General features: G+C 33.8%; 2 protein-coding genes and 1 long non-coding RNA gene across 3 annotated transcripts; all 3 read left to right on the top strand.

Annotated features, from left to right (window-relative positions):
* Positions 1 to 895: 895 nt before the first annotated feature.
* On the top strand, positions 896 to 1994 carry LOC130646330 (uncharacterized). Its single transcript, XR_008982780.1, has 3 exons — positions 896 to 1101; positions 1186 to 1398; positions 1547 to 1994. It is a non-coding gene; the product is annotated as an uncharacterized LOC130646330 (long non-coding RNA).
* A 2441-nt stretch (positions 1995 to 4435) lies between these two features.
* LOC130646329 (teneurin-4-like) lies at positions 4436 to 5887 on the top strand. Its single transcript, XM_057452498.1, has 4 exons — positions 4436 to 4881; positions 4972 to 5181; positions 5290 to 5502; positions 5598 to 5887. The coding sequence occupies exons 1-4, from the start codon at positions 4463 to 4465 to the stop codon at positions 5665 to 5667; spliced, it is 912 nt and encodes a 303-aa protein (XP_057308481.1). The 5' UTR covers positions 4436 to 4462; the 3' UTR covers positions 5668 to 5887.
* A 3284-nt stretch (positions 5888 to 9171) lies between these two features.
* Positions 9172 to 11028, top strand: LOC130646328 (multiple epidermal growth factor-like domains protein 6). Its single transcript, XM_057452497.1, has 4 exons — positions 9172 to 9603; positions 9760 to 9963; positions 10039 to 10248; positions 10562 to 11028. The coding sequence occupies exons 1-4, from the start codon at positions 9173 to 9175 to the stop codon at positions 10629 to 10631; spliced, it is 915 nt and encodes a 304-aa protein (XP_057308480.1). The 5' UTR covers position 9172; the 3' UTR covers positions 10632 to 11028.
* Positions 11029 to 23528: the final 12500 nt, after the last annotated feature.

Raw genomic sequence — 23528 nt, 5'->3', positions numbered from 1 at the left:
AAATTTAGAGGTAGAAAAAATCAAATAATATTATTAAATGGAAATAGAATAGAAGAGCAATTATTTGGCAACCGTACGAGCAGAAATTTATGTCCGAAATTTATTATATGGTCGAACGCTTTTCGCTGTTGCGTAACAAAGAGGAACATTAAGCACAAAAAAACAAATTCTCTAATTTTCACCACAACTTTGAATGATTTAATTAAACAAATTTTTTTCAATGAATTATAGGTAATTAATTTTTAAGAATGTGAAAAAATGTTCCTCTCTCTAATATTTTAATTGGGAAGTAGAAAAGTTTAATTATTTTTGTGGTAACATTTCTAGTATAAATAGATACCTTTTTTATTCTATTTCTACTGTAACTTCGAATACAACATGGACGTCACAAAATTCCTTTCCGTGGTTTTCCTTTTTGCTGCTACCGTAAATTCTAGAGAATTCTTCGAAGATGACGATACTTACGACAGCTACAACGACGAAAACTATCCTGAAGATTTTGGTGACAATATAGATTTAGATGCTGCTGCTCCTCCTCCAGATAACTTTGGCATGTGCAATGGAGTAAATCTTCCATGTGATCACTGCAGTTCCTGTCGTACAGGTGGATGGTGCATCAAAAATCCAGGAAACAAACCAAAATGTCTATGTAACTATGGTTGGACTGGACCAAAAGCTGAATGGGTACCAAACACTAACGATCCGGCCTGGGGAATCAATCGTATCAGAGCTGAGAATTGTTTGAAACCATGTCACTACACACATCATGTCAGGTAAGGTTAAGTGTTCTTAGATTTTGTTTAAATAAGACACAACATCAGTAAGTAAGACACAATGAAATAATTTCTTTGTTGCTTATTAGGTTAACAATCATATTTTCCTATCTTTTAGAAATAAAACTTGTGTTTCAAGAACAGGAAACATAGGCACCCAATGCCACCCGCACTGTGGTAAATACCAAGGGAAGTGCAATAAAGCAACAGGTCGGTGTGAGTGTTGTCGTGGATGGACTGGACCTCATGGTGTTTACGATTACACACAGGGAAGATATCTTGCTGATTTCTGCAATAAGGAGTGTCCTTTCTTAGGAGTTAGAATTCCGTAAGTTCTATTCATTTGGGAAATTCAGGTTATTTTTAATTAACCTGACTTTGAAGTTCAGACGAAATGCTATTTTCTTCACAGAAATCCAACTTGCAAAAAAATTCCTAATGATAATGTACCGGCATGCAATCCCAAATGCGTTAAAACTGATGGCAAATGTTTGAAAAACGGTCGATGTCTGTGTTGCCTGGGATGGACTGGTCCCCATGCGCAGTTTATTCACTCAGGACACTATAAAGGAAAGATTGTTGCAGATTATTGTAATGTGTATTGTCCATACACTTTGCACAGACAGTAAGTTGTTTCACATTCATTCAAAAAATGAAACTGCTTTGTTACAGAGCGTGCATTCAAGCATGTATCAAAAGTTAACTAGTTCTTTTCTTCCACCATTTGTTCTTGTAAACACTGAATCAGTACTGTTATGTTGTTTTTGTTTTAGTAACAGTTTGTGCGTTGTACCCGATTACATCCACAGAAAAACAACTGGAAGTGGTGTTAAAATAACAAAGTAACGAGAAAAAAAGAAAAGAATGTATTTTAAATATCTTAATATTGTATTAAAGTCAGTTTTAGTGATAAATATCTATTTATCGATATTATTCTGGTGTTTGTACTTTTCTTTCACGTGTCCATCTTTTTTTAAATTGTGGTTAATGTCTTCTACAATCAGTTTTGTAGTGTATAAATGAACCGACGACATTTGAAACAGTTTAATATTTTTTCTAGTGTGCCTTGCTAAAATCATTTTAGCCATGCTAACTGTCCACATTATTTTCACTGCTATATAACGTCGTAACATTCATTACTGACTTGCAAGCTACAAAATCTTGAGACAATGCTAATTTCTCAACTATTTTAAAACGTCAGCAGGAAGCATCAGCGAATTCTCAACATCCAGTAGGCTGTGAAAGTACTGTTTTCTTAGATGCGTAGGTTAGGTAAGCAGCGTTTAAACTTCGTTAGTTGCATTTCTATCAAGCCTGCTTTATAGAATATTCTACGCACGCCAAGACTATTCCAAGGTTTGTTTTTAACCAAAAAAACTAATATTTTACGGAGATTACAGCGTAATACTTCACATTTGGTATTGACGTTCACAAACACGTGATCTATCATTACTTTCCGAGTGTCAGCAAAAACGTCAGCGAAAGTACATAACAAATAACAACAATTTATTACATAATTAACATCATTTAAAAAATGTTACTAATTGAGTTTAAATGATGTTCTGTGAAAAGGAAAAAACCGATGTCGCTACTAATTGATTTAACAGAATCTTATGTATGTTGTGAAACGAAAATGCTGCTCTGTTTTATCCTAGTTATTTCGGATATTAATCTTGACTTGAAACTGCGAAGTACATTTTACTCAACATGTATACAATGTGTATGAAAGCTTGTTTTATTATCTTATATTACACTCGCTGTCTGTCTGTGAACCAAACATGCTACAATCCTGGTCAAAATATATTGGCAGTAAGCTACAAAAAGTGCAGTATAGTCCTTTCCTACCCCGTCTCCCCCCCATTATCAATGTTTGGAAACGTGTTAGAACAACTTTTGAACATTGATACTGGGGGAAATGGGGCTTTGTACTTATCTTGCTCTTGCTACACGTGTAAAAAGGGTTTACTGCCATTATTTTTGACAGGGATTGTAGATGCGAGTAACGTCGAACCAATTCCCGTGTGTTTTTTCACAGACTCGCGATACGTCTCTACATAAACTTTATATTTGATATTACCACAATATTTAGAAAACGTTCATACTTAGTATTTAAAAAATCAAACCCCAAGTCAACGACACAATACAATATAACATTTGCTAACATCGGCAAATGCCCCATTGTGGAAAAAACGATTGACAAATTAAAGAACAAAGAATTGTTGCCTTCATTGAACTAAAAGTTTAAATTTCAAGCGGCACAAAAAGAATCATGGATCCAACTGGCTAGCCTAAAATAGTCTGCACTCATTCAGCGCCTAAGTGTCATTATTAGGGTTACCATATCTTTCGATTTTTCTTGGAACTTCAACTAGTCCATACTTACAGCAGTGTTGCAGAAAAGTATGCTGATACAACAAACGTCTATTCAACAACGCTCTGCACTAAAATTAAACCGCTTGATCAAAACAACACACGAAAGTGTCTGTCTCCTTGCTCATCCGTGGTTTGTATTATCAAAATTGTCCTTGCTCATTATTTTTTGTTTGCTCATAAATGTAGTTTAGGCTTAAAAATAGTCCCCGTGTGTTTTCGGCTTGAAAAACAGCAAATTGAGATTAAAGCATATAAAAAGAATAATATTTTTCTCAACCTAAGAATTAGTTAGCTAAATACAAGTATTGTGCGAGACACACAAAATGCGGTATATAAAGAACGGAGCGGATCCGTAGATTTGTAGGCGAGCGAATCCGAAGATTTTTTCGCGGGCCAACGACTAGTGCATATAAAATATCCATATTGTCAGAATAACAATAAACATGATTTTCAAAAAAAAAAGATTAATATCACAGGTACTTATAACTGCTAACTTTAATAATGTAAAATTAAAAATTGAATTAATAAATTGGCAGAGCTCCTATTATATAGAGTTTTAAATGTGTAAAACAGGGTTCTGAGTCTGTAAATTTTCGAAAAAGCTCCTTTAAAGATAAGAAACATTCTGGTTGAATACAAAAGGTGCCCTTTTTAAAAAAATGTGTAATGTGGCGAATATAAAACGAGAAAACTCACACGTCCAATTATACGAAGGTAAACAGGAAGTTTTTTTTCAAAGTTCATTTTTCTATATACAAAGGTTAATATAAACTGTACCACAGAGATAATTAATGATTCTTTTTCAATTATTTTATCATTAGTATATCCGATAGGAAATTATGATGTCAAAAAGTGGAAAAATCACACTAACCTGAATCTTAACATATCGCTGGCTAGTCCGTATTTATGACGTCAAAGAATGTTCGGGAATAGTTATAGTCACTTAAAATCTTTAGATCAATTTTGCAGATTGATAATGTACTTAAAAATAATAATTCTCAAAAAAATGGACAAGGAAGTTTGCAGACGATATTTCTTTGGGAATTTATGAATAGCATTATTTAGTGCGACATATTTATTGTCATTAAGACTCTCGAGTCGTAACTTAAACCACAAACTTCAAACTAAACAGCCATTAATTAACTTATAGCAGTTTCTGTCGAAATGCTAACGACTTTTGCTTACTTGTTGTAAAAAATGTTCCTCTTTGTGAAATTATTCGGGTGAAAGAGCACGAAATAGTAATTACTGTGGTGACAACTTTTTGCATAAATAGAGGTTTCAACAAACTAAAGCTACATAATTTCTGAAGCACAATGGAAGTCACTAAAGTCTTTTTTATGCTCTGTTTTCTCGCTCTTGCAGTAAATTGTAGAGAATTCTTCCAGGATGACGACTACAAAGAAGAAGAATACGACAACGACAAAAATCCGGATTTTAGTGACGAAGATTTTACTGAAGATTTAGATGAAGATAACGAGGATGCTGCTGCTCCTCCTCCAGATAACTTTGGCATGTGCAATAGAGTAAATCTTCCATGTGATCACTGCAGTTCTTGTCGTACAGGTGGATGGTGCATCAAAAATCCAGGAAACAAACCAAAATGTCTATGTAACTATGGTTGGACTGGACCAAAAGCTGAATGGGTACCAAACACTAACGATCCAGCCTGGGGAATCAATCGAATCAGAGCTGAGAATTGTTTGAAACCATGTCACTACACACATCATGTCAGGTAAGATTAAGCGTTCTTAAGACAAGACACAACACGAAATAATTTCTTTGTTGCCTATTAGGTTAATATTCAGATTTTCCTATCTTTTAGAAATAAAACTTGCGTTGCAAAAACAGGAAACTTAGACATCCAATGCCACCCGGACTGTGGTAAATACCAAGGGAAGTGCAATAAAGCAACAGGTCGGTGTGAGTGCTGTCGTGGATGGACTGGACCTCATGGTGTTTATGATCACACACATGGAAGATATGTTGCTGATTTCTGCAATAAAGAATGTCCTTTCCTAGGAGTTGGAATTCCGTAAGTTGTTATGTTGTGAATCTTTGAAATTCAATGACAAAAAGGAATCTTTCGTGGCTTGCTGAGCTTACTTTCGGTAGAACTGATGTTTCATGACTTTATTTACAGAAATCCAACTTGCAAAAAAAATCATAATGATCATGTGCCTACATGCAATCCAAAATGCGTTAAAAGCGACGGAAAATGTTTAAAAGATGGTCGATGTTTATGTTGCCTGGGATGGACTGGTCCCCATGCCCAATTCGTCCATTCTGGACATAGTAAAGGAAAGATCGTTGCAGATTATTGTGATGTATACTGTCCGTATACCCTGCACAGACAGTAAGTATAAATAAAACACCATTTAATTAAATTTTCTCCTGTTAAATCCTTCTGAGACAACATATATTTTTAATATATTTTTTTCTTTGTTTCAGTAACAAGTTGTGCGTAGTCCCTGATTACATCACCAGACGAAGAGCTGCTGGTCATATGATCTACGTGTAAACATCCAAAATCCAAAAACGAAAAAAATAAAGAAGTGGAATTAGCAAAAGGAGACAATAAAATTTGACAACATGTCAATGGAGCTGGTTAGCTTCGTGCAATAAGTTTTTAAATCATTTTAAATATATCATAGAATCTAGACATTTTTAGTACTTTTTTATGCAAATAATTTGATGTATGATACATATCGTTGGTTAAAAAATGTCAATCTTAAACTAAAGTTGTTGTATTTCGTACCACTGTATGTCACACTCAACCCTAACGTTCTGACAATACTTCATAAATAATTAAATCCTCCGGGTATATCTTCGGGCCATATCAATACCTGCTTGCAAAAACCAATATACATACATTGATACAGTGCTATATAACTAATAACGATTTATCGAAAAAAATAGTTTTTTTTGGTACAGAATTGATTTTTAATACATTTCATTATTTTTCTCCGTTCTCCTGCGGGATTCAGTGCAAGAATTTTTATTTTGATAAAACTGTCTTAAAATGGTATAGCTTTTGTTTATGAAACATGTGTAAAAAAATATCTCCGGATTACAGGACTTTGGGATTTTTATCGTTTTTAAGTTATCAAGACAGCGGTGCGAATCGTCGCACAAGACAGTGGAAAATTTCTACTTCAAAAACAGAGCAATCCTTCGGAAATAATTGTCAATTGTTAATCGCAAATTGCATTCTGCGCAACGTAATTATTACCACTAATTGGTTAGTTAATTAAAGTTAATTTAAAATTGACTTTTAATCCAAAATGATTTCTATTTTAAACACGAAACTTAATTTTAAGAAATATACGGTTTACTTTTTGAAATGTTAACACACAAAAACATAGAATAATTTTAAGACAATAAATGTTGAAGATGTATAATATGCATCAAACGCTCTAAGGTATTAGATACACGCCATTAGGAACAGTAAGATCAATTCCGCTGTTTCGCTGGGAGTACTTAGATCATCAATAACGCCTTTAATAGGAGTAGACTATCTGTACTCAAAATATGTTATAAATCACTATCCAATATTTGAATTGTATAATGAATACATTTCAAATGGCTTGATATTATGTTAGAACCTGAATCAAAACTATGCAAAAGCTAATCAAGAAATATGACAGAAATTTTGCAATTTGATGATTTTTATGTTACAAATGAATTTCCCGATTGAAATATTCACTAAAAGAGTCGTTTGCCTGTGCAAAAATCGTGTATATTTCTCCCGCTGCTGTCTCGTACATCCTTGTTCGGTTGTTGACGTGAAGTGATTAAATAACTCTGCAGGAGTTTCGAAGTAAAGCTTCCTCTGCTTAATGTATTACTCTTCAGAGCCCAGAATAAAACTGAGTTGAAATAAAATGGTTAATTTGTAAATTTAAAGTTTGATGAATTTTAATGTTTTTATCTTTTCATTAAATTTCTCTTTTAAACGTGTTCTGACCACAAAATTAAATGTTACACATTTTCACAGAAAGAAAGACAATAGACGCTTTGGAAGTTAAATTCGTTTGAAGTTAATTAGTCACACCTTCAATGTCAAAATACGGATACAAATGCAATAACAAATAATAAGACAGAAACATTATAAATTCTGAATTATTAAAAACATTTAGCCTAATCTTGGTTTCAAGGAAGTTCAATTTCCCAAATTTACGAAAATAAAACTCAAAACTTCCATTTCTATCTGCGAACATTACATAGTTCGCTCATTTGAACCAACAATCCACAAGAGTTAACTTGTGCTATACCTCACCATCGTTAACAAACCACAAAAAAATTTCACTTAGTTTTCAAAATATTTTTTTGGTTTAGTTGACTGCTAATCTTTGAGGCTGGCCTATTCTAAATGTTTGACCATTTTGAATGTTATAAACTTAGTTCTTATAAAAAGTTATTCTTACAGATTACTTTTATAACTTACGTGACTAATTTTTTTTACATGATTGAAAAGATATTGAATTACAATATTGATGAGTGACTTTCACTTGATTAACGCTGATGAATCTTTTATTAAAATAGGCTCTAGTATGCACTGAAGGTCTCGTAGTGTTTTGAGAAAATTCACTTCACATCCGATTTGAGTGGACAAACTTTTCAATGATTAATTTTTAGTTTTCCTGAACGAAACATTTGCGTCGATAAAAAGCGTACGAAATTTGTTAAAATTATCGAGACAGGTGTCGCTCTGATAAAACAAACAAACAAAAATACCATTTGGAGAAGATTGTAGTAAAAAAATAAAGGCAAAAAAGGACTAGTTTTGATGAGCAAGCATTTTTATTAATGGCAAACTTGAGTAATCAACCACTCAACAATTAATGAAATTCGCCGACATAGCACAATATGTTATGCAATTAACTTTAAAACTACTTTTAAAAAAGCAGTGCGAAACTAAGTTATGAAACTCGAATATTTGAGATTCTCTACATTCATGCGTAACATATAGTAATGCACACAAAAAACGGATACAGAAAAGTTTTATTCAGCTCTTAAAGCGCCTACTATGGCCGCCGTATCACACAATTTGTCACGACATGATAACAACGAACGGACATTGAAAATTAAAACTTGAAATTGGTGTCAAACAAATTGAGTTGTTCAAAGAAAAAGTTGATAGACAAATTTGCAAAACAAATACCCAGAGTCGTATCATGTTTCCTGACAAGGAAAGTACTACAAGGCCAGTATATTAACCGAAAGTAGAAAACTATGTGTTTAAAAAATACTAGTGAAGCATCTTCAGAAACACATGATTTATAAATGTCATCTCAAGCCAGTTAGGACACATAAATGCGTATTATTTGCAACGTGTTGTGCCAATTTTCTAATACAATTACCTTTACTCTCAGTGAGTTGTAGAACAATTAAGATTGTAGAAGAGGTCTTTTCATTGTAAACTTTATAACAATTAGCAATAATTTGTTTTCTATATCCATTAAGTATGCCGAAACAAGAAAAAAGTCCTATTGGAAAACGGAAATGTGTACATGCAGTTTCCTGTCAAGCTTCACATTAGGGCCTAAAAGAAAATGTTAATATAACAAAATACCCATTTTTTCAATTACTATGCCTGTCGGTGTGGAATATTAATCCATGAGGTTGGTGACACCGTTCACATATCGATAGACCACATGGCGAAATTCTAGGTCAAACTATTAAAGGTGATGGATATTGGAATAATTTTTCCTTTTAATATACTTTTGTAATAACAATATTAAACGTCATGGCCTTTTGAACCTACAGTATTGAACGTTTTTATTTCATAATACATGGAATGATATTTCGACTAATAGACAATTATTAATTGCTTTCTAAACTTGTTTATAACATAGGAAGTGTTACGCAGAAAAATAAAATGAATGAAAAATATGTGTCCTTTTTCGTAATGAGATCCCTTTTTTAATTGACTTATTGACAAATGGGCTATTATCAAATTCCTGTTCAAATGCATAAATAACGCGCACTGATCAGAGTTCATACATCATTCATTTCACGACATTATGGATATCACAAAAGTGCTTACTTTGGTTTTCCTGCTAGCAGTTGTAGTGAACTGTAGACGACACTTCAGAGAGAATTATGAAAGAGAAGATGAAATGCAAGATTTTGATGAAGAGGACGAACTTCCTGAAGACTACGAAGAAGATGAACTAGAAAATGAAGTTGAGGATCCATCGCATCAAGCAGGAAGTTCGAACCCGAACCTGGAAATGTGTGACAATGTAAACTTACCATGTCAGCATTGTGATTCCTGTTTTCCTGGTGGATGGTGCATCAAGCATCCGGGTAACCAACCTAAATGTTTGTGTAACTATGGTTGGACAGGACCAAGAGCCAAGTGGGTTCCCAACACGAATGATCCAGCTTGGGGAATAAATCGAATCAGAGCTGAGAATTGTTTGAAACCATGTCACTACACACATCATGTCAGGTAAGAAAGTTAGAATCATTCTTTTGATCCTCTTCATCTTGAAATATCAAAATCAAACAGTTCTACTCGATGTTTTTTCTCGCATTAAATTTTTTTTAAACTAATTGCAGTAACTCTTACTGACGACCTGAAATAACCAAAATGTACTTTTTTTAGAAATAAGACATGTGTTGCTCCTACCGGAGATAACCAAGGTGGTTGCGACCCTAAATGTGGTAAATATCAAGGACAGTGTGTCAATGGTAAATGTCAATGTTGTCGAGGTTGGTCAGGACCTAACGGAGTTTATGACACTGCTACAGGCAAATATAGTGCAGATTATTGCAACAAAGAATGTCCATTTTTAGGTGCTGGAATACCGTAAGTTATCAGTCTCATACAAACTTCTATGCTTTACCATTCATGCCAAGTATATACTCCCTCCTAATATTTTAGTAACCCAACATGCAAGAAAGCGAATGATGATGTACCTGCATGCAATCCAAAATGCGTTAAAAGTGACGGTAAATGTTTGACAAACGGTCGGTGTCTATGTTGTCTGGGTTGGACTGGACCTCACGCTGAATATGTACTTTCTGGACACTATAAAGGAAAGATTGTTGCAGATTATTGCGATGTATACTGTCCATACACTTCACATACCCAGTAAGTTTACTTGATTATATGGCACACATTTATTTATTTAGCGTCACCTTCTCTCATTACACAATTTTTGTCTTAAGAACTCAGTTCATAGAAACGTCTATGCTCACAATTGGTGAATTTTTTTGCACATTCTTATAGAATAGTTAGAAAAGCAAGTAAAGCATAAAGTATTCAAATTAAGACAAAATAGATAAAAATGACAGTGTTTTGTCCTGTAAATTCTACATCTTTGATTAAAATAATTGAAATATTGCTTTTATATAAAAAAAACGTCAATAAATGTGTAATTGTAAACATTTTGTACTTCTTTCAGCCACAAATTATGTGTCAATCCAGACTACGTTGTCAGAAGAAGGGAAGCTGGTCACAGAATCTACGTTTAAAGAAGATGACGACCTCGAAGATAATTATAGATATTTCAAGTTGTAATTTTGTGTATTTGCATTGAATCAATGTATGCTGACATATTGAAATTATTAAATGTCTGTTATTTTTTTGCGTTTTTCTTCTTCTTTTTTTCGTGCTGTGTTACACGTTTTTGCTTCTTGTTTTTTTCATATTTTTTTTATTTTGCCTTGTTTTAATTGTGCTTCTATACAATACACTGTTCTTATAGAACAGCGTGTACTTCATCCTAGATGAACTTTTTCTTTGAGTGGCATTAAATGACATAGCTGGTAAAACATAAAATTTTAAATAAATATTACTTTCAAGTCGATTTTAGAATTAACCCCGAAATTCAGGACTTTAAAGGGGCATTGTGACACTCGTCTTAGAAGTCTTTCGTATAAGTATGTCTAAATTTCACTGGATGTGCTTTTTTGTACTGTTGCTGTCTTAAATATTTTTAATTTCGTTCTTCCGAAAAGTCAGGAAAGCTGATGAAGATTTAATGATATGTTATGAGGTGTTAAAATTCTGTTCAAAAATAGTCTAAACTAACGTTTTGTTTTCTAATTTATACATGAGGCTTCTGGCTATTGGGTTATGATGATTTAATCCTAATGAAAAAAGTTATCAACTCGCCTTTAGCTCATCGTCATCTTATCGTCAGCTCTTCGTCAGCTCATCTTCGGCTCATTGACAGCTCAACGTTAGCCTGAAAATCGCTAGCCTGAAAATGAGCTTCAAAAATTCAGAAAATACCAAAAAATTTCATGCCTAATGAAACGACTAAAAAAACACCCATAGTAAAAGATGGACTAACATATTTAGCCCGAACAGACTTATATATACATATACTTATATACTAGCTGAATACCCGTGGGGGACTCCACTGAATCTCTCATTAAACCGATGTAAGGGATACCAAACAAAAACATACAACACAGTAATATGAATTTTTAAAAGTCACAATTTGTATTATTCTAGTTTATAACCACTAGAACAAAACGTCCAAAAAAATAAATATGTGCAGCAATAAAAAAATAACAATAAAAGAGAAAAAAACCCTTGCTCACAATCTGCGTTATATTTGTACCCGCTGAAACAGAACGCTTAAAAATATAAGCATGTCCAGCAACAAATAAAAATGCAAAAAGTTTAACAAAATCGAAGGTGGCTAACAAATCTGTTAAAACTATATACTTGCTTTGCCATACCCGAAATATAAAAGGGAAAATGGTATACCAGACATTAGAAAAAATCGATAAGTCACACAAATAAGGTTATTGCAAAGTTTCCACAACGTACAGATTCTAATGCATCATACCAAATTAGCTATTTAGTCTATTGCATATAGCAACCTTCCCAATGCGCAAACGTGCAGTGCATGATAACAATGCAGTGTTTTCGAATTGAAGAATCGAATATTATTTTAAACGGTAACGTAACAGATTTAAACATTGATTTAACTTTGTTTACATTAAGGTTTATTATAACGACATCAACCACTTCGTAGCGTTAAAAACAGTAAAAACGAAAAAATACTTTCTACATTTTATATAAACTCTTCTCTATTATATACACGCTGTATTTTATAAGAATAGTGTTTTTTTTTTTTTCGTTTCGGCCTTCATGTTCTTAGCTTTCCCTGGTGTACTTGCCCATTGTTTTGGAGAGAAAAAGGTTCAGTCATACAAATTTTTATATTAAAGGAAACAACCAAGCTTAGACATATTCTTAGGATATTCTGACCCATTGTTTAGAGTATATTCTTACAAAAAATGTTAAATATGTTCAGGCTAAAGACAAAACATATTTAACTTCATATTAAAGGGAAAGTTTAGCTGGAAGCGTGTAAACGGCTTAAAAACGTCGCTTTACATTTTAGATTCTTATAAAAATTGTGTCAAAAGAAAACGCATTTAAGCTCAAGACGCAACAAGGAACTAAAAATTTAAAGGAAAAGCTGAGCTCTGAAAGTTAAAACGGTTAAAAAAAACGTTACACACCTAAACTTATCTCTTTACCAGATAAACTAAGCAATACACCTGCCTTTCTTTGGCTTTCTCAGTTAGCTAGCGTCTCTGGATAAAAGACCAATCAGTTTTTTACTTCGATTATTAAACTTCGCTTCATCCCAAAGAAAACAAATTGAAAATGTATAGCTGGCTACAATTGTCTGATACATTTCCAATCAGTTCTCTTTTTGACGTTATATTATCGTACGTTTTTCTTCTTTATAACAAATATTTCTGGCAACAACATAAACTTTTTTTATTCTCGCTCGACATCAACAGTGGCTCTACAATGACAACAGTTTTGTTCTTTACTTCTTAGATTCGAATTATCATTCGAATTCGATAGTTTTTTTAAAAGAAAGCAACTTCGGTCCCAGAACACAAAAAAGATAGAAGAAACAAATAAGCTTTAATCTAACCTCGTGATGAGTAAACCTTGTTTGAAATAACTTTTTTCAGGATTACTTTGAAAAAGAGACAACTTTCTTCGCTTCGGTTTTCATTTTTCAGTTAATAAACTTTGTTTCCGTGAGATACAGCGCGCATATGGTAAACCGGGGGTAAATATTAATTATTCTATCTTAAACGACCAGCGGGGCTTTTACAACAAAAAAACAAATAAAACCATTTGAAATTAAAATAAAAATTAGTTTTAATGAGTAAGGAAAAAGAGTTTTATTAAAAAAAAAAAAATAAGAAAAGAGAATTAAATATTTATATAGTAACCCCCTGATCTGCGTTTTCTTTAACTTGGTAAATTTTAGCGTAACGCCACGTCGTAGGAAAGTGACCTGTGATTTGTGTGACGTGGCCTCACCGTGCGCACACACACACAAGGCGTATTAATATATAGATAGTATATACATTCTTAATGTGTTCTCAAAGCTTTTGGAATTAGGTTTTTATAAAAAAATGTGTAATAAAAGTGAAATGGCAATGCATAAGTAAAGCAGGAAAACACAACGTGTTTTCCTGCTTGATCTTCTATAGGAAATTTATGAATTTCTAGAAAGACAAAAAACAAAATCTAAACTACCTTATTTATGTAACTTTGAAGAAGGCCAGTTTATTCTCATTCTATTTTAATGAGAAACGTTATACTCAACTCAGCATCCAACATCGTTTTAATGAGATTTAAAAATCTAACCACTTTAAATCATCCAACATTTCTTAATAACAAACCTCAATTGTGGAAAACATGCCGCTTATGATAAACAGGCGCGTATTTTGAATTTTTCTGGTAAAAATGGGCGCTTATTCGGACAAGGCGCTAATAAAAACATTGAGCTCGGTTATTTACGGTTACTATTACACAAAGGATGTGTGAATAAAAATAGAAATCCCAATTCATACATAATTAGATTCGGAGATCGAGTTTGAAGTTTTCCTTTTGCAACAATTTTGTATTTCTAAATCAGGATGCACTGTAGACAGTCATTAAAATACTCAAATAATGTAAATTTCCATTTCTCTTTCCGAAGGATAGTTTCTCATTCTCAAATGTGTTTCTAGATTCTATATTTGACACAGGACTATCCTGTCTAAATTTTTAAGCTCGAGTTAGACAATCGCTTATAATTTGGGGATATCATTGTTGCTTGCAAAGGAATAGGAAACAATCGTAAAACATAAAACAAACGTTGTCCCATTAGTAGCTAGATCTTAAAATAACAGCTACTTAGCAGCAAAAAAATGCAGAAAAGAATGATTTTAAATCTGTTTTATTGAGTTCGTTACATCTTGTACACCTTAACGGCTAGATTTTGGGAAGTCAAAGTTTTCTTCTTCAGTCAAATGATCTTAATACTTTCGATTCACTTTTAAGCAAAAATTATACCAGAATACAAGAAAGCTGAAGAAAAGAATCAAGTACAAGGTTGTAATGCAGTGACATACTATTTAACAAATGTGTACACAGTTACCATCTGTCATTTGTTGTCCATGTTATCATCTGTCTGTTACCAATATATACCTGATAAACTTACAGTTTAGTCATCCAGAAAGTCAAATTTGACGACAAAGTTTTGATAGATACATCTGGTATCATCAGCCAGTTTAAATAACCTGACATTTATCTGCCCGTAACTTATTCTGTAATATACCAGAAGGGGAATGCATTACAGTTCACGTGATCGATTAACTAATATGTCACTGCAACTATTAATTAGGAAGCAACAACAAAGCTTTATTGGATTTAAATGTAAAACATTGTAATGAAGGTCCCTCATATAAAAAACGCGCCAAAAATCAAACGAAAGCGTCGATGTAATAAAAAAGCAAAACAAATATGGTTACTGTTGAAACCAAAAAAGAAAAAAACTGTTAACAAGCCTTGAGCACACAACAAACTTGTGTGTGGTTTTTCTGTGTGCATTTTCACTTTATTGGGCACGGAAGCATACACTATTGGTCATAAATCTAGTACTCACTTGCAAAATGAATTTCGAAGAAGCAAAACATCTTGCTTTATTGTGTAAGTTAACTTAAAACAAATGCTATTTTTTGTTTTCGTCATCCTTTTATTTAACTTTTTCTACAGTATCTATAAATCACAAATATCATCAGAATTTGAAAATATTACTCTACTTATTTTTAACTAGCGCTAAATATATAGAAAAGTTCTGATATCCAGCGCTAGTTTCAACTAGGTCTAACCAGCGTTAAAGCAAGAGGAGAAGAAATGTCCACACTAGACAAAAAAAAACAATTCAAACATTATTTAGCGTTAACGTTAATTTGCGCCTAGTGTGAACCATGGTTCTATTTGAGTCAAAAAAAAAACAGTAATTTTACTTCTAGAGGAAATTTACCCTGTTCTGCGCATGCGCATTAAATGAATTGTTTTATCGTCGTAGCTACTACATACATGTACTACATGTTATGTAGTAGCAAGTATAACATGTATTTTTAAACATCAGATTTCACTACTTTGGTAATTTTCGTACTGCAATGTGTTGTGAAATAAGATAACAAGACCAAAATAATTTCCATGCCATGGAACTTTCGCCGTTGAAAAGATGAAGTTTATGAGGGCAGTTACGAAAACGTTCGGAAAATAAATATTTGAACGTCTCGCTGAGGATGTTTTAAATGGCAAATAACAACAATCCATGCTTTTAATTTATATTACCTTCCAGTAAAAGCATGTGCTAATTTTTTGATACAAATGACGATGCTTCTTAATTTTCGTATAACAACCTCATTTGCTTTAAGTAAGCGAGTAAGTAACGGGACGCTTTAACGTCCTTATGGATTCCATCCTAACAGTTGGCACTTCCTCCCCTTCGACGTAACTTTGTTAGCATTGTTAGTATAGTATTGCCCTCACTTTCCTTCCTGCCACACAACCCGAATTAGCTGCCACCGCTACACTTAAAGTGCGCCGGAGTGAGGTCTCGAACCTGAAACATGATTACAAGCCGAATGCGCTACCACTACACCTTCTCCGTCTTCTCATTCTATTGCTGTAAAGTAAAGCTTTCTTGTAGCATACATCATTTTAGAGAGAAAAGACTCTATAACGGAAACTTTTCTTAAGAACGGATGAAATGACAGTCAAACTCTTATAGCAAAACCTTTAAGAAGCGGACAGTTTATAGCAAACTCCTCCCTTTAGCAGGCGTAGTTTCGACACCAAAGAAAGAGTCGTATATATTATTCGTGTGTAAGAAGTTTGTCTATATTGTACATGACAATGTTTCACATTTTCATTTAATTTTTCTTTGGTTCTTTAAGTTTATCTTAGCTTATCTTAGTTTATCTTTATGAAACCCAGAGTGCTTTGTTGAGTCTGCATTTTGAATGAATTATTTACAATATTATACGACTTCAGGCTCTTTCGCCTTCTAAACCTAGATTCTTGACACTCTTTGCTGACAATTTTACTATACATTAAAAAACCCCATAAGCAATATAAGGAAATTTAAAAAGAACTTCTGTATATCGGCCGCATTTCTGAAAGAACACTGTTTTGTAGCCCTGTTGTTTAATACTTCCATCCTATGAACGAACCTATTGTATAAATCTTTGCTTATATTTGCACCAATACGAGACTAAATTTTTGCATGCCAAAAATTTTACCAAGTTTTACTTAATCCAATGTTTGGCTAGATGCTTAAAACAAAATATATTGTTTTAAAAAAGTTGTTTTAAAGCTCTTAGCTTTTGTAACGGTTGAAACATTTCAGCTAATGAAGTGCGCGATGTTGTATCACCTATCAAAGGTGCCATACAACAAGCCTGTCAGCTTGTTGAAGTTGGGTAAACAACCAAATGTCACCACCGGTGTTTCCTGTTACAAACTGTCTTATAACCAGCTGTCATTGTTTCACGGTTCATTGGAGCGAACGAATGTTTTGTTGTATCGTTTGAAAGTCCTCCAACAATACCTTCAACGCACATGAAAAATGTAAGTATACTAACGAAGCCAAAAATTTTCTTTTTAGTATAATTCCTATAAATTTTAATTATTTAGGTATCTGAATCAGCGTAAACAGACCAACAAGCGAGTTTTATGTTATTGCATGGTCCATCATACTTCAATTATATGTTTATGTTGCACTAGAGTTATGTTAATTTTCTTTTTAGTACGTGTGGGAAACATGCGTGCGTGTGTACTATTTATTTTCGTGCTATCATTCCAACAAATTGTTGCTCGTCATAAGAAGCATCACAAAGCACATCATGAAGTAGGCGAGAAAAAAGAAAACGTTCCAACATTTCAGACATGTCGAGATGCAGGCTTTGAGTGTGTCGCATGCACTGACTGTTTTCCTGGAGGCTGGTGCGTAAAAGATCCTGGAGATGAGCCTAAATGCATGTGTAATTATGGATGGACTGGTGCACGTGGTAAATATATACCAAACACCAAGAATAAAAGATGGGGAAAAAATAGAATCAGAGCAGATGATTGCAACAGACCGTGTGCATATACACACCAGAGCAGGTGATTTTTTCTTTGCTTTTTTCCTTTGCTGATAGAAGGAAAAGAAGTGTAGATTTTAGGAACTTAAGTCTTCGACACTTTAATACTCTGGTAATATTTGAGTAATATGGTAGCTTTTTAAAAATGGTTCGCAATAAAGGTTGCCTGCAATGTCAATAACATTACTTTGTCAATAACATTATGCTTATGCTAGTCAAGGCAACAAGCTTTAATATTTTACTAATTTTCAACTCAGCTGAACTTAGTATAACATATATGCACCCTTGCATTGCATTTTCTTTTTGTCTTTAAAGGTCAGAGGAATGTATTGATAAAACAGCACTGACGACAACAACAGAAACTCCGACGACGACGACGACGACGACGACGACAACAGCGTCGACAACAAAATCAACAAAGAAGTCGACAAAAAAACCAGCAACAAAATCAACAACGACACGAAAAACAACATCGGCAACAACTCGAAGCACAACAACCACGACAACACCGTTGCCAAAGACGACAACACCAACTGCTACAACACAAGCCACAACAACAATGTCACGGTCCTCGCCGGTAACGCCAACGCCAGTAGGTTGTGATTCAAGATGTGATAATACAACGGGTGTGTGCGTAAACGGTACTTGTAAGTGCTGTCGCGGGTGGTCTGGACCTAACGCCGAGTATCATGAGGCTTGTGACACTTATTACGCTGATTATTGTGATCAAGAATGTCCTTACTTGGGAAAAGGAATCGAGTAAGTAATAAAAATATTTCAGTATACTCTTGACAGCTTCTAAAAACTAGTCCGACTTATTCTGACTTTTAATAACTCGAATTTTCTTATACTACTTATAATTCAAATTTTCTGACAAGGAGAATGCTTTTTACCTGTTTTTTTTGTTTGTTTTTTTTGCGTTCTTTTTATTACGTTCAATATATATTGTGGTATTTTGCGCCAGGGAATCCACTAAATAATTTAAATTTCACAAGAAAACGTGTTCTTACAATCTTTCATCCTAGGAATCCTGACTGCGCTAGAAATGCAACAGAAATACCAAAATGCAATCCTCTGTGCATGGAGAATGATGGAAAATGCATCGAAGAGACTGGCAGATGTCTTTGTTGTGAAGGATGGACAGGTCCTCATGCAATGTATGGAGATGGAGTGTATGAAGGACGAATACTTGCAGATTATTGTAATGTGTATTGTCAGTACACAAAATCAAGAAGGTAAGACTTCGTAATACAGTAATGTGTTGGAACTGTACACATGTAACTATTATTCCCCCTATGGCAACCAGTAATGCAATTGTGTTTGTTTTTTCTCTGGAAGAAATTTAAACCTACTCACATTGTATGCAGCAAAAATTTTCTTTTTAGAAATCAAAGATGCATTCGAGCAGACTATATCGAAAGGCTGCAAATCGCAGGCCACATTGCAGGAAGAAACAGTACACAATAAGTTCTACGTATTGTATTTATTAACGATGTCTTAAATTTTTGGTTAGAATATATATATATATATATATACATATAAACTTAACTGTTATCCTTCATATTTCGTCTTATTGGTTTGAAGACCTATTTCCTGCTTACTGATATTCTGAAAAAAATCAGATTTTATAATAGAATATCATAATTAATTTTTTACTTAGATTGATGCAGTATAGCAACTTTAAGGAAATGGTTTGTTACAAAATAAGGAAAAAAAGCATTGGTGAAAACTTGAAATAAAGAGTTGATAAATGCGTTTATATATACATGCGTTAATAATATATTTTTATTACGGGCTGAGTGCTCCAATAGCAAGAACTTGTTTTAGTAATATCGAACTGTTTCTTAGTAGATCAGATGAATTATGTGTTGACCTGGCGAAAAATTAGGAGGGCGAGGGAGTTAGGAGAATTAGTGGAAAAATTAGTGGTTAATTTTTAAACGTTCAGAAAAAACAAACAAAAAAAACAAGATCAAGTTTGGTTTGGCTTTTTTTCTTCTTGTTTCCAAGGAAGCATAACACAAAGATTTGTTTTGTCATTGTTTATCAAAAGTTCTTCAGCTTCATAAAAGATGTATTACTACTTCGAGTGGGATTCGAACCCACGCATAGACTTGTTAACTGTCCTGCTCTACCATCTGAGCTATCGATGAAGAAATACGTCATAGGGCATCAACTGAAGTGTATCGAATTGAAATATCAATTCTAACTGCAAATCGATAACAGATTGAAATCGAACTCAACCACAAATTTGACAGTTTTCATTGTATTCCATCTTCGAGAAAATTTCGAATAAACAAACCAAACTTTTCTAGGTATGTTTTCTTTCCGTCCAAGTTTCCACCAGATGTTCTGTCTACTATCACCAATAATGAACCAATCAAATGTATGAGTTTGTGTATGCAGTGTACCCGGGGTTGAAAAATAAATAAATAAATATACGATTTTGTTTTTTATGTGATGAATTCGATGAGCTGCATTCAGCTAAAATAAAAAAAAGTTTTAAACAATTTAAACGGTCGAAAAGCAAATTCAAAAAATAAAAATAAGTAAAACAAATGCATGTCACCCACCAGCTCATCAAATTCAGCCCTCCATCCACCAATGTTTTAATTTGAAGCTTATTCATGTCACATGCAAAGATCTTTTCTAACTCTTCGTCAACTTCATCATCAAATGTAACAACATCATCATCTCTGTAATAACCTTGAAGCTCATTTTCAAGTTTAGGCTGCAATCCAAAGACAACACTGTCGTCTCTCCACCACGGTGTGCATGAAACAGACACGAACGGAATATCAGCTTTGCCAATAGTCAGTGGAATTTCATTGCACCAGCGTAGAAAGTCCAAACATTCTCCAGGATCTTCATCTTCATCGTCACTCAGCTCGAAATCATCATCGGGCTCCTTCGCAATTTTTTGCATGGTAACTTCAAGGCTCTCCTTCTCTGTGCTTCCGCGTTGTTTAACTTCCTCTGAGTCAACAAATTCCTCCACCACAGAGGGAAATCCATCGTCAGAAAGCAACACATCCTGTTGATCTTCTCCGATTTCTCCTTCAACTTCGTATCCAGTCTCGCGAGTTCTTTTCTTCAATCGCATGAAGACACCAAAAATCTTGAAGCAGCCTTTCTTTTTTTGGTTAAGTGTGATGTAATTCCCATGGCTTCTTTCAGCTTGAATAACGGGCGAAAATTCTTCAGCCTTCTTTCTTTTCTTTGATGTTCGGCGAAAGAACTTCAAGATGAATGAAAATTTTCTCTTTTCTTTCAGTTCAACTGGGGTCTCAACATCGTTGTCAACAATTTTCTTTCTTAATCTCAAAGATTTAAAGATGCTTCTTTTTGCCAATGCACACTTTTCAGAGGAAACTAAAAATTGAAACCAAAGTGTCAAAAAGATTGTCTTCAGATGTTTTAAAGTCGCACAAACAAGAAAGTTAGTCACGTACCATTTTTGTTGGTGAAAAACTCATTATTCAGAATTACACAATAAAAGATAGTATTTAATTATTACCATTTGCCAGATACTGTTGACTGCGTTGACACAAACCAACACTTTCGTTCTCAATTTCCATCTTCTCCTTTAGTTCAGTAAAATGCAACATGACTTCTGTTTGCAGAAAGCAAAATGAAACATTTCACTTAAGTAATATGACGTCAAATTACTTTTTGCTCTCATGACGTCACTTAATTAATTGAATTTAATTTCGTATGTATGGCCAAGGCCGGTCACGTGGTTTTTTAAGTGTTTAAAGGGCGTACAAGGCATGGAAGCGCTCACATGTCAATTAGTTCTTGAAACGTACACGTTAAAACTGTTTGATTACCTATAAGATAAGCAGTTTCATTTTGAATAGTTTATAATGCTGTTGTTAATAACAGTGTAATTTTTTAATGATACCCTTAACCTTGGAGGGTTAGTGGTTGTAGCACTGGGGTCTAAGGATTCGTTTCCCCATAGAATGGGGTTTTTCGCGTCCGGCTTAGCCACGATTTCGGAAACGTTTCGAATGTAAATTAGTGGTTGTAATTTAGTTCGTAGAAGGTATAGATGTATTATATTGTGTTATGACTACCGATAGCACACGGTTCCTAACTAAGATGACACTACACATAACTACTACTACTAGTCGAAGTTCTTTGAGTCTTCCCTGTCACAAAAATAAGAAAATAAATAAGGTTATTTTCGGTTGAGCGCAGCGAATAAAAAAATAATAGCATTTCATGGTAATCTTTTAAAACCCGTTGGAGTTACTTTTATTCTCTTTTTAGAAGAACTAATAATTCTAGCATACCCTCTTGATAATCATTTGACATTTTAAATCTTTTTGTAAAATATTTTCGAAATTTAACACAGCGTCTGCGGTTATGCACTTTGCTATTTTTACAGTCGCTTTCTTGTAACCGTGCTATGCCGTTTTTGAGGGATGAGGGGAGAGTTGATTATCTCCATATTAATGATAGCCGTATTCTTTTTGTCTGTCTACAGGGTAAAACGTTGTACTACGGAAACACGAAATGCGACATATGAAGGACGACGACCCTGTAGATTTTCCACGGGTTAAAGAGTAGTTATTGTAAGAACCCTCGCTGAAAAATTATAAGTTAGCCTTATATAATAAGATTAGTTTCATTTTTCAAAAAGTAAAAAATGCGTTAGGGTTTTAGGGAGGGTGGGTGTCTATTCAGATAAGGCCTTGGAGTGTTGTTAAAAATGTGCCTTTTGTGTTAAAAAGATATGGAAAAATAAATTTTTGGCCGCTTACTTTTACATAAACTATTCATAATGGTGTTGATAATTCATAGTTATACTGTACTTATATTTTTCTCTTGCTGCTGTTTTGTGCGATAATGATTAAAGCAGTGGAAATATAAGCCGTTACCTGTACCTTCAATCTTTAAACGGGCACAGCGATTCTTTATTTGCGATAAAAATATTGACAAATATTGCGACATGCCTCTTTATAGCTGCAGGTAATCCTCGCGCTGAACTATAGTGTGAGGGAGTTCAAGAAAATAGTTAGCACTCTGCCTCCATTGCTCAATAATAAAACTTTTTTCCGACGATCTAAGCAATATGAAGTGGACATATCGTTATTGAACACAATACCATATATTTGGTTGTCGTAACAAAAATCAAGTAGTAAAAATCATCTAAGATCACCAGAGAAAAAACTTCTAATAAAATAGAAAGAAGGAATATTTTGCACAGATCTGTGATCAGGGACACTAAACACTAGCCTGGGTGACTAAACCTTCTTTGAGGATATCAAATTCAGTTTCTCTCAAACGAAAGCTTAGACGCAAATAAATGTAAGAGTATCCCTAAAATTATAATCCACGTCATAGCAAATCCCTAATTACAATAAACCAATGAGCACAAGGGCGTCATGGTCACATCTTACCCTTTTGAATAATAAAAAAATCAATTGTATTTGTTCGGGTGAGTGAGCCCATTCGCCCTCAAAACAAAGGATCCCCAATATTGACCACGTTAGCAAAGAACAATATAGAATGAACCAATCAAGGCTATGTGTCTTATCGTTGACAAGGCAACTTTAATTCTTATTGGAACTTCTTTGACTGCTCCCAACCCTTAGTGAGTTGTTCCAGAAGATATTCAACCTTTTACAAGATGACAATCTATCTGTACAGAACCTCTTAAAGAAATACAGTAAAGAAATACTCTTTTAATGGATAAGGAGAAACTTAGAACTTTGAAACGAAAGTATGTGTTGATGATCACTTTAATCACACTGGTGACAATGCAAAAAAAATATTAAACAGCTTAATGAAAGTGACTTTATTAAATTTTGCACCAAAACAGGATAAAACCTACGTGTTTGTTTGATGCCACAGCAATACATATTCTTACAGAACATACATCTTTTTTGTCATTGCTGTCTTAAGAAACTAGTAGAAAACTTTTAACACAGAAATAATTTTATCCTT

Source organism: Hydractinia symbiolongicarpus, chromosome 5, assembly GCF_029227915.1.
Source record: "Hydractinia symbiolongicarpus strain clone_291-10 chromosome 5, HSymV2.1, whole genome shotgun sequence".
In the NCBI taxonomy this organism is placed as follows: domain Eukaryota; kingdom Metazoa; phylum Cnidaria; class Hydrozoa; order Anthoathecata; family Hydractiniidae; genus Hydractinia; species Hydractinia symbiolongicarpus.
Note: the sequence above shows the minus strand (reverse complement) of the source record. Positions and strands in the feature narration are given on the sequence as shown.